General features: G+C 40.1%; 1 protein-coding gene across 2 annotated transcripts in view; it reads left to right on the forward strand.

Annotated features, from left to right (window-relative positions):
* The window catches only part of clcn2a (chloride channel, voltage-sensitive 2a), a 59,425-nt gene that overhangs the window by 34,133 nt on the left and 12,762 nt on the right, over positions 1-12,530 (forward strand). The window contains exons 5-13 of one of the 2 annotated variants that reach the window (XM_085378692.1): positions 203-336; positions 697-777; positions 3,204-3,227; positions 3,681-3,759; positions 6,529-6,654; positions 8,036-8,120; positions 8,565-8,666; positions 9,824-9,908; positions 12,117-12,272. In XM_085378692.1, coding sequence (XP_085234818.1) covers positions 203-336; positions 697-777; positions 3,204-3,227; positions 3,681-3,759; positions 6,529-6,654; positions 8,036-8,120; positions 8,565-8,666; positions 9,824-9,908; positions 12,117-12,272 — 872 coding nt within the window. Of the gene's footprint in view, positions 1-202; positions 337-696; positions 778-2,831; positions 3,760-6,528; positions 6,655-8,035; positions 8,121-8,564; positions 8,667-9,805; positions 9,909-12,116; positions 12,273-12,530 lie in introns of those variants that run through there. The other variant, XM_085378691.1, reaches the window with a different exon arrangement.

The following is a 12,530-nucleotide window of genomic DNA, read 5'->3' on the forward strand; positions in this document are numbered from 1 at the left end:
GATTGCATCTGCAGGAAATCCATTAAATATAGCTCTGATGAGATGTGCATACTAAAACTATATGAATATCAATCAGCTTTTCCCCTTACTGTCTCCTCTTGCTCTTCATTTATTCCCCCACCCCCCTCTGTGTAATTGCTTTCTTTCAACTCATCTTTTCTCTGCACTGCATCATCCCACCTGGCATCTTTTCATGTCTCAGGTTCAGGTATTCCAGAGATGAAGACCATACTCAGGGGGGTGGTCCTGAAGGAGTATCTGACTTTTAAGACCTTTGTTGCCAAAGTGATTGGTCTGACCTGCGCGCTGGGTAGTGGAATGCCTCTGGGGAAGGAGGTAGAGAGTTTATTTTTCCCCTAGCCTTCACCCATTAGAGTCTTCTTGGCTTCACAAATTACAACCAATGAATTAAAGGCTTTTTTGTAGGTCTGGAAGATTTAATAATGTTCTCTCTTCTAGTCTCATTAAAGTCAGAGCTGTCAAAATAAAAGTGTGATTTACTGCTAATAGCAGTTACATTTCCCATCCAGGGTGTAATAAAGCAGTTTGAATCTGCATCTGAGCGTGGTTTAATCGTGCAAAGGTTTTTGAATAATGCTCTTGATCTTGGAGGCAGCATGCTCTGCTTAGTCTTTAAGTGTGCTTTTAGTCGTGTCCTGTCTTCTAACGTCTGCCTTTCTCTATCCTCCCTCACAGGGACCCTTCGTTCATGTTGCCAGTCTGTGCGCCGCTCTCCTGAGCAAATTTATGGCTGCTGTTTTTGGTGGGATTTACAAGGTGAGGATGGAGAACAACTGATATGCAGATGTCCCAGCAGACTGCAGCACAGCACTGTGTTTGAGGGCTTTCCGCTTACTTCTATAAAAAGTGTCATGTTATCGTCTGTGATAAAATCTAATTTATGAGTTCTCGTATGTCTGCAGCTCAAGTCCACAAATGTTTTCAGTCAGATTGAGCCTCTGATTTTAATTAAACAGGAAAGCTGTTTTTGGCTCTTTACAATAATTTTTAAAAAAGCTTGAAAAATTGGTGTGAAAACTTTGAAATGTATTTCTGTCTTCTATTCATCAATCATCATCACTAGTTGTTAATTTGACCCCTTTTGTGCTCACATTCAGCTGCAGAGTCACACATGCTGATATTTGTAGTGAGATCTGTTTAGATCCTAACTTTAGCCTCAATATTGGGGAGTGTTTGTTTCCCCAAATTTATGAGTGGGGAAAAGTGAAAGAGCCACTTCCTTACATTACTATCAGAAGCACTACAACAACAGATTCATTGTAAAGATAACTGTCACTGGTCTAAACTGTATGAAGGGTCACTACAGGTCATTGCTGCCAAAGACCAGTCAGTGACCCCCCCCTGGCAACCTCCAGTCGCTAGGGAAAAATGCGTATTTCCTGGTTGGTCGTGATGTGGTTGCAGGCATTGGCTAGGGTACTATCTGTAGCAAAGAGAGTGCTGCACCAAAACCCTCCTTGTGATTGCTTTTGCCACTAGTTGAGTAAAAGTTGCACCTTTTGAAATGTGTTGGATTTATTAATCCTTTATTTATCCAGGTAAAAAATCTCATTGAGATTAAAAATCTCATTTCCAAGAGAGACCTGGATGAAGTGATGAAGCATAATTTGAAGGCAGGGAGTCTAAAGGGTGCTAGTTTAACTAAGTTAAACTTTTTAGTGCATAACGAGAGCTCGATAACTTCTCACAAGAAGTGGTGGCCCTCCCTCACCTTATCACGCTGCCACTTCAAGACCAGCAGGGGTTTCAGAGGGGCATAATGAGTTACAAATGAACTCGTTAAATTACACATTAGAAAGTGAAGTAAGGATTAATTAATATTTAGTTTTATTTATATAGTTTTAACTCATAACAACAGTCATATTAAGCCACTTTCAATTGTAAGGTAAAGACTATAAGATATAAGATTGGTTGGGAATGGTGGGAAGGAAGAACTCCCCGATAAGAGGAAGAGACCTGCAGCAGAATCAGGTTGAGGAAAGGGCAGCAGATGATATTACAAACTACGAAAAAAAGAAAACACAAGTTAATGATCTTTAGTAGTGGCTTAACATGAACGAGAAGTAAAAAAAAAAAAAGTGGTGGGGGGGTTCTTAGTAGTACCTGTGCGATGCTAGCTAAATCACTGTGACTTTTATTTTCTTCAGTAATTAACTAACACAATAAAACAGACCAGTCAGATTTTCATGTATGTTGGAACTTTTTTTTGGAAACCTGGACTGTAAACGTGCCTGTCATTGAAGGTCAACTTCTATTGTTTAAATGTGTTATAGGCTATAAATCAAATGGTAATGACAGTGAACATAAAAGGTTCAGACATTTTCATAGTGCATGTTTGAGGTGTATTTTTTCATTTCTAAAAAAAAATCATTTATATAACACAAGTCAGTGGGTTACATAGTTACAAGATGCAACAAAGTATTGCACTGATCCAATACCAAGTCCCCGAGAATGAGCCTAAAGCTAAACTGAGCTAAACTACTTTATCATTTCTGTGTGTAAACTCAAACCAGCAGACGAAGAGCTTACATGTAAGTGTGTACCACGCTTTGCTGAGAGTGCCACTGATATGTGCACATACACGTTAACTCACACAAGTGGGAGGCAAATAAAGGCAAATGTGGAATAAATCATGTAAATCCTTAAAGCCTGTAATTTCATGATTTATCACCTTCCTCCTTATTTGAGTATAATCACTGTGAAGGGCGAATAACACACGCACATGCAGTTTTTATTTGAAAAATCTTTGACATTTCTTCGACTTTCTGCCGTTCCCCAGGACGGACTCTCACCTCCACTCATGTGAGACTTCACCCTGAGCTTCTGTCTATTTCTCCACTGGATACTGTGATGTGCCTCTCCTCCTTGCATCAACAGCCACATCAGCGTGGAGGAAGATAGGCTGCAGTGATGTGAAGGAAGAAAAACACGTGTCAGCACAGTTAGAACGACTCAAATAGTGCAGGGACCACTAAACCTAATCAGTCTGGGAAAATGTTAATTCAGTTCACAGTAAAATCAGGATTGTTTGCTGAAGCTCATTCGCTGCTTGTTTGGGTCTGCTTGCTTTGAATAATAACTTGGATGTCTTCCAGGAGGAAGATAAAAAAAACATACATTTTAAAAAAAGGTAACCACTACACTCACACATGTCTGTCCTCTTTTCACTTTTACTGCTAAAGGAAGAGCCCTTTGAAGGAAGCAAGGTACGAATGCATGACTCGGATAGTTTCTTTATTTCCAATCCCATCAACATTAATTCAAGCTGTCCATTTGAGAGCTGAGACAGATTGATGTCTTTCCATTTGTCTGCGCTGTGTTAGATTCTGTTCAGTGAACCATCGCAGAGAGGCATCATTCTGTGTTGCTTTTGCTTCGACACAAACATCTCATTTCATGATTTCAACCCTCAATCATGGTTTTTCAGTTATAGCCTCCCATCAAACTCCAATCATATATAAGTAATCTCGTCGAATGTGTGCAAACAGCAGCTTTGCAGTCAAACTGCTGCGTTTGTAAAATAAAACTGGTTCTGGATGTACGTTTGTGGCATTTGCAAATAAACGTGCACCTCTTGGGATTTGAATGTGTGTGTATTTGCTTGAATGCACTGCTCTGCGTGTATTGGTATGTGCGTGTATCTGACCCTTGTTGGACAGAATGAGTTGAGGAACACGGAGATGCTGTCGGCTGCCTGTGCGGTGGGTGTGGGCTGCTGCTTTGCTGCTCCTATTGGAGGTAAGTCAACACGACTGTAGCCTCTGATTGAACTGGATTTAATTATGTGAGACATTTACAGGAGCTAATTAGATGAAGAGAATATTTACCCCACTAGCAGCCGAAGATGCCAGTCTTAGCCAGTATATTTGTCTAAATCCAAGGTTCTCAAAGTCTGACTCTCAGTCTAATGGCTGTCCATAGGAAGGAATATTGCGCATTTCATTCATTAACAGCTTATGTCATCCTATGATACAGCAGCACATAACAAGCCCAACTCTTCTCTCCAGCTTTAGCACTTTTCTTTTAATGCTTGATGTCAAAATGCATGTTTTTAGGCTACACGTGAACATGCCATGAGGTTAAAATATTTATTAATACAGTTGTGGTCAGACATTTACACATACTCATCATGGCTATGACAGTCATGCTAATTTTGGCCTTTTAATGATTTCTTTGAACTGTACTGTTTTTTTACAGAGTGGAGTGAGTGTACGGCATACACCGTTTCTAGCTAAAAAAAAGTCTGCAAACACTCCTCTTCAAATGCTCTTTTCAAGCTTTGCTGGAGTTTTAACCTCTTCAGACCTTTTCCTCTCCTTCACGCGCTCCTTAATTGGGTGAAGTTGAGCCAGAAACTTTGCTCTATTTGTCATTTAGTTAGGAGAACTTAATTGGTAGACTGACACGTTCTGGTCTTCTCCAGGATCCCAATTAACCATATTACACACAGCATTTTAAATTGGGTTGTAACCACAAAACAACCCATCTTATACAGCCACATATAGATTAAGATATGTGTAACACCATATTTGGTCCTGAGGGTACACACGTCTTCTTTTAGGTGCTCCACTTTGATTGATTGATTGATTGATTGATTGATGGGCTTAAACCCACATGACTATATGACCCAACCTACTGTATGTATGCCTCTTTGGCTTTATATGTGTATTTGAATGATCACTTATTTTGTTTTTCTTTTTACTACTTAATACCAATCCTCTTTAACTGCTGTCGGCAACATATTTATTTTGATAGACCGCCACAGCTCTAACAGTGAAGTCAGCACTGCTGAAGTTTTAACACCTTCAGCTCTTCCGTTCTCACCGTTTTAGCAGACTAAACCTTCCTCATACTGATAAATTAAGTTGGCTTCAAGTTCAAATGTAAATCTATCGTATTCACTGATGGTTAATATACAGTCCCATGTGAAACTACATTAAAACTTTAAAAACTGCTTTTCATTCAGAGAAGCAAACTCTGTCAGCTGCCAAATGCTCATGTGTCCATGAATGTTAATGTTTCCTGTAACTTTAGATAACCTTTTGAGCATTGTTATCAACTTTTACTTGATCAACTCTTTAAATTACTTTGAAAGTGATCTAAATGATATTTTATAATACTAATGCACCAAACTATAACATGAAAACAGTGAGGAATTGTTGTACTTAGCGTTAAACATACAGATAATTCTCAAATTTGTGGTGCTTTTGGCGACTTCGAGCAGCTGAGGAGCTTCTGCTCTGCAGGAGCTGATAGGGATCAACGTGGGTTAAAAAAGAGTGATTATTAGATTTATGTCTTTAAATGGATGACGTTGTGTCTTAGTGGTCCTGTTTAACTGTTGGCTGTTGATACTTGTGGTGCAGCGGGGATTAGGATTATGTTTTCTCAAGGGTGAAGATCATAATCATCCACATTAGAGCCACGTTAAAATCCTCAGATTAAAGTGGTTTTCCGTGGATGCTCACATGATGAATCATACTTGGTATCACTCGGTGGTTGTTCTGCATTCGACTGCATCTTACCATCTTCTTCAACAGATGGACTCGCCCACTTATGCAAATGCTAAAATTTCCATTTTTTTCCCCTGAGAACTTCAAGTACTTCTCGACCTTTGCTCTAATTGTTGATTATTAGGGTGAATTTCCATCTTCTGCTTCATTATAAGATTTTTTGTTAGACCTTATTTTCTTCTTTCTTAATTGACGTTCTTCATGAGTCGGGTTGTTCAAAAGGTTTTAATTGTCGTGTGAATTCACTTCTGTGTTTGAAATTTGCTTGCTAAATAAAGGTGCCCATTCTTTCACAGCGGTTTGAATAGAGTGACATGTTCTTTAGCATTTTAATCTATGCTTAATGACAATGACAAGACTAATAAAAGCTGTAAAGAGGACCTTAAGTTATAATTATTTTGATCAATGTCTTCTCGTCTGCATCATTTGAGCCATATAGAATGGATGCTTGTGGCCACAAGCGACAAGAGGAACTTGTTTTTGGGGCGTGATTGACACCCTGTCTCATTTATTTAGAACGACTAGACAAACTCATACTGACAACAGTACAGTATGTACTGCACATTCACCGAGACACGATTCATGTAGCTGTGTGGCATTTCCAAACAAGCAAACAAACAGGTCCTGCGAGTTAGAAATCTTTGTTGGGTTTTTTGCAAAATGCTGAAAATCCATGAGAAAATAACAAAAGATTATAGCCGTGATGATCAGAGCTGAAGTATTTAATTGATTCACTGAGTCACTGAAGCTAAATATGCAGCTACTGTGGTATTTTTGTGTTTTTCTAAAATGTTATAGACTACATGAATCAGTTAAGGAAGGTCACGATTTATAGAGATCATCTGATAGTTAAATAATTATAAGGTGAAAGCCTGAGAATAGCTCTTTGCTAGAATATCTGATATTAAAATAAAGTTGAGAATTTGCTGCTTTCTTGACTGCAGTTGGGCTCTGGGAACGGCTCACTCTCTGTATGTATGTTTGTGCGTTGCAGGGGTGCTGTTCAGTATTGAGGTCACGTCAACATTTTTTGCTGTGAGGAACTACTGGAGGGGCTTCTTCGCTGCCACCTTCAGCGCCTTCATATTCAGAGTGCTTGCTGTCTGGAATCAGGAGGAAGGTAAAGTACAAAACAGAAACAGACTCTTCCAGTTCTGTTTCAAGAAAAATATCATAATATGCAATTAAACGAGTTAATTTAAACTCACCGACCCTTTCATTAGGTACATCTATTCAACTGCTCGTTAAAATAAATCTAATCAGCCAGTCACGTGGAAGCTACTCAGTGCATTTAGGTATCTAAACATGGTCAAGACGACCTGCTGGAGCATCAGAATGGGGAAGAAAGGTGATTTAAACAACTTTAAATGTTGCATGTTTGTCAGTTCCAGACTGATGCTCAGAGTACTTCAGAAACTGCTGATCTACACAATCCACACAACTACCTCTAGGGTTTACAGAAAATGGTCTGAAAAAGCAAAAAAATATCTAGTGAGAGGCAGTTCTGTGGGCGAAAATGCCTTGTTGATGTCAAAGGTCAAAGGAGAACGGCCTGAATGCTTCAAGCTGACAGGAAAGCAACAGAAACCCCAACAAACACTTATTACAACCAAGACATACAGAAGAGCATCTCGGAAATTTACATCATGTCAGTCATTGAAAGAGAGCGCTGAAGCAGCAGAAGACCACACCAGGTGCTGCTTCTGTCAGCTAAGAACTGGAAACTGAGGCTACGATTTACTCAGGCTCACCAAAACTGGACAATAGAGGATTGGATAAATGTTGTCTAGTCTGATTTATCTTAATTTCTGATGTGACCTTCAAATCATAGGGTTAGAATTCAGCATGGACAACATGGAAGCATGGCTCCATCCTGCCTTTTATCAGTGATTGAGGCTGGTGGTGCTAGTGTAATAGTCTTTTCTCTACTGTCTTTGCGCACGACACCACGGCCGACCTGAACATTGTTGCTGATCATTTCCACCATGTCACAAAACTCAAATCATCTCAAAATTATTGTCCCTGAACATGACACTAAGTTCATTGTACTCAGATGACCTCCTTTGGGATGTGGTAAAACAGGGGATTCACATCATGATGGATCAGGATCATCAGGACATGATCAGGATGTGTAGCTGACAAACCCACAGCTACTGTGTGATGCTATCATGTCATGCGAAGTGTTTCCAGCACCTTGTTAAATCTCTGCCATTAAGAATTAATGCATTTCTGAAGGCCAAAGTGGATCTCTTTCATATAAAAGGGTGAACTTAATCGAAAAGGGAACCCCTTTCCAATTCAATTTAACAAGTTACTAGGTGTACCTAACATGGTGGCTACTTTAATGAGACTCTATATAAAATGTAATTCAGTATATATAAGTATATCTTTAAGAGGCGTGATGAGGTAAGTGGTTGTCTTTAGTGGTTCAGTTTAAAAGCCAGTTTTCATTCATAACAGATTGCTGTATAGCAGAGTGAGAACAGTCTTCTTTTTCTCAGAGACCATCACTGCTCTCTTTAAGACCCGTTTCCGTCTGGACTTCCCGTTTGACCTTCAGGAGCTGCCAGCCTTTGCCATACTGGGGTGAGTGTGTTTCTCTGGACTGGCGCCACATTAAACGGAGCCCTGATCCCCAAGCAGCTTCTGTTACTGAGGAGATCTGAGCTCCTTTTCTGCCGTTCTCCCAAGTCTTTTAAGAGTCTGAAGGTTGATTTGTATTCGATGAACGGGGCATGAAATTAACTTTTTACTCTGCTGATTACAAGCAGAGGCTCGGTCCAGATCAGAACGTGCCAAATGTGATTTGTTTGATGTATCTTCATGGAGAGAAACGATGAATTAACATCGGTTGGCTTCCTTGAAAAGAGCTTCCAACTGTGACTGACTTAACCAGGCATAGCAAAACTGTAGCTTTGTTTCATTTGTGGTAATTCTTTTTCCATGTGGCTGCTTTTGTTTTGCACCACAATGCTGTTCTGTTTTACCTTCAACAGGCCAAACAAGCCGTGTCTCTGTGTGTGTGTGTAGGATTGCGTGTGGTTTTGGGGGAGCTCTGTTTGTCTACCTGAACCGGCTGATAGTCGAGTGCATGAGGAAGCAGAAGACAATTAACAAGTTCTTGCTGAGGAAGTAAGTATCTCACCCCAGTCTTACACAAAATCATTAAACATTTGTAGATTCATAGACCCAACGTCCCCTTGCCCAGCTTAAAGGAACAGTTTGACATATTTGGAAATTACTCACAGAGTTTGATGAAACGATTAATACTGCAACTGCTAGCAGAAAGCTAGCTTAACTGAGACTGGAAACAATGACTGTGGATCTTTCACAGGGTACTGAAACTAGCTAACCAACTCATCTAAAGCTGACTAATGTATAACATCGTTTTTTTCATGCTCTTACTCTGAGGCACAAACTGTCAACTGTCAGGTTGATGTTTTGACTTGTGTACAAAGGAGCCAAATAAAGACAAAGCTTGTAAATCTAGGAGCTTTGAGTGCAAGGCTAGCTGTTTCCAACATAGACTGTATGTAAAAGATGGACATGGCAAGTGTCGGCTCATTTGGAAGCCTCAAGCTGAGCATTTTTGGGTGTCACCATCTGTGGGAACTGGGAAGCTATAAAATGAGTATCATGTTGTATTCAAGAGGACATAAACTAGTGACTGAAATCATAAATTCATTAGGCATTTTACTACAAGCTTAATTTTCCACTAGTCTTTTTTACAACCCTCTGTGGGAAATAGGGGGGGGGAAAGCACTTTGTGTTGTTGTTTTTATTTTCAGACTGCACTGTTCTGTCCGTCATATATATATAATTATACTCTTTAGTTTCCAGTCTTTATACTCAGTTAAGCTATCATCTGTTGGCTTTAACTTCATATTTAACAAACTGAAATAATAACAGTATTATGATCTTCTCATCTTACTCTGCCTTAAAACCAATAAGCATATGTCAGATATTAAAGACACATCTAAAAACACAACCACACACACTGACACATTTTAGCTGGTTAAACTCTAACTAAACACAAGGATCATGAACATCCTGCCCATGTGCTCCTATGCTTCTATTTAAAATTGGCCTCACACTCTATGTCACAAAGCTAATGTAGTCCTGGGAAATGTAGGTAAATCTCTTGTATGAATTGGGTCGGTTTCACACACGTCATCGGGAGCTATTTATACACTATCTCTCTCTTTCCACACCACCAAGAAACTAGGTATGCACATACAGTGTGTCAAGCACACTCATTAATGACCCCACAGTCCATCTCTTCCTGTCAGGCGTCTGGTGTATCCTGCGCTTGTCACCCTGCTGATCTCCACACTCACGTTCCCTCCGGGCTTCGGACAGTTCATGGCTGGACAGGTGAAAAAATACTTTCACACTCCTTTGACAGTATGGAAGCATGCGATGACTGTTGTGAGATGATTGATGGTCATTTTAAATGAAGCCTACATAAAGGCTTCAAGAGGGCTTAAAGGCTATTCCCAAAGCACGGGGACAGATGTAGTCTAATCACTGGGAATCAGAAAAGGAAGACTGCAGCAAGATCTTAATTTTTATTTATATATAATTTTTTTTATTTATTTCAGCAGTGTAACTCTGTATCTGGGAGTGGAGTGGGGATGCTCCAGAACTTTTCTTCAGTATTAAAAGCAGCTGTCAGTTCAATTCTATTTCATTTTTATCGCACCAAATCACAACAACAGTTGCCTCAAGGCACTTCATATTGTAAAGTAACAATCCCAACAATCAGAAGACCCCCTACGAGCAAGCACTTTGCAACAGTGGGAAGGAAAAACTCTCTTTCTACAGGAAGAGATAGGAGAACGACAGGAAAAAAGACACACTGTAGAAGTCACATATTATTATTATTATTATTAAATAATTATTAAATACAAAGTGATGTATAAACACATAGTGAGTAAAAAGAGATGAAGAAGAAGCACTAGGTCCATCATGGGAAGCCCCAGCAGGCTAGGCCTATTGCAGCATAACTAAGAGAGGATTCGGGGTCGCCATACGCCTAACGATCTGCTTTTTTAAAAACAACAGTTTTGAGCTTAATCATAAAAGTAGAGAGGGTGTCTGTCTCCTGAATCCAAACTGGGAGCTGGTTTCACCTCCCATTGTACTTTTAAACATCCTAGGGGCCACAAGTAAGCCCACTGTCTGAGACTGAAGTGCTTTTTTACGGTGATATTGTAATAGGATATCTCTAAGATAAGATAGGCCTGATTATTCAGGATCTTTTGAGAAGAAGGACGTTAGAATTGATTCTGGATTTAAAAGGGAGCCAATGAAGAGAACCCACTATGGGACAAATATGTGCTCTCTTATACTGTAAAGTACACACAATTGTATGCAGTTTAAACAGAGCTGATAATAGTTCATAATTCAGTCATGTCAGATCAATTCACGCATTTATTTTACAGAGCAGTTACACATCTAATCCAGCAGTCGCCAAACAGCTATCACCACTCTTCTATACGCAGAGCTGTTGAATTTGTGTGGGAGGACTTTTTACCTGGATGTCTATCCTAACATTTGTGCAGCTTCCATAAACAGCTGCTAAATGTAATCACAGCACTTTGAATGACATTGAGAACTTTAATCTCCTTAAAATCCTTCCTCATAAAAAAATGACAAAAACGGTCAGCACTTGGCCATGAAACTGCTCGTGAGTCAGTTTTGTGGTTACTTCTCAGTCTATTGAGATGATTTTGTGTGTAAAAGGGAAAAAAAGTGTAATCTTTGGTGTAATTTGGCACATTTAAAGCACAGATGTCAAAACTTACACATGACGGAGCAAAATTGATCAACACCGTCTCCTCGCAGCCAGTAGACACTGGGTTCGGACCTTCCTGTGTGGAGTTTGCATGTTCTCCCTGTGTCTGTGTGGGTTTCCTACCAGGGCTCAAAGACATGCCTGTTAGGTTAGCTAGTGATTCTAAATAAGCAGGAGGTGTGAATGCGAGAGTGTGTTGTTGTCTGTCTCTGTGTTATCCTCGTGATGGGCTGGCGACCTGTGCGTCCTGCTGGGATAGACTCTGATGCCTCCCCGCAACCCTAAGTTGGATAAGCGGTGGATGGATGGAGTGTTTCAAGAGATGTGTCACAGTTATCAAAAGTAGTCAGTCAATTAATTGCTACAGCTTACAGTTTTGAAGCCTGCAAGATGAATTTTTAAACAGCTACATAATTTCTTCTACAGTTTTTGTGCCTAAATTTGAAAGAAAAAAATCAAAACTACTTTCAAGTGCCAAGTCTCCAGTGTACTATGAGTAGGTTTATATCAATATAGAAAGAACTGTGTGGGTGGAAATAGCCCTTTCTAAGACAGAGAGCAAATAGTATGGGTTCACATGTAATTGGACCCCTGGTTACTGAACGTTTCTTTTTCCAGGGGACTTGTATTCGAACAGAGCCTTTGTGGCTGACCTTGTCAGACTGCTAGAGTCTCCTAAACAGGTCCTTCTGACGTTAGAGAGCCAAAACAGATATTCAGATTCAGGATGCTTCTTTTTTGGGTATGTCTGTGTGTGTTTGCGTTTCCGTGTGTCGATCTGTCAGCTGACGCAGCACGAGTCTCTAGTGGCGCTGTTTGACAATCGGACATGGTGCCGTCAGGGTGTGGCGGAGGAGTTTGACTACATCAGCCACCACCATGCCTGGAAACACCCCCAGGTCAACGTCTTCATCACGCTCATCCTCTTCACTGTTATGAAGGTAGGCGACGTGAAAGGCTTTTATGCACTGAAATCAAACCGGCGACGCTTTCAAACTTACTGTGACAAGTAGTTCTTGTCGATTACCTTTAGTGTCATTGAGAGCTTGGCAGAGGTCACAGCAGTGTCTCCTGCCTCTTCGTCTAATCCCAAACTCACTCTGTGATAATATCAGGGCTCTGGGAGGGTCAGACAATCAGATGTGGGACTGTTTTCTCTTTTCATAATTAATGATAGTATTTCAAGACTTCATCTGTAT

Source organism: Diplotaxodon limnothrissa, linkage group LG18 (genome assembly GCF_057381915.1).
Source record: "Diplotaxodon limnothrissa isolate DT_005_m linkage group LG18, D_limnothrissa_male_GT1.1, whole genome shotgun sequence".
NCBI lineage: Eukaryota > Metazoa > Chordata > Actinopteri > Cichliformes > Cichlidae > Diplotaxodon > Diplotaxodon limnothrissa.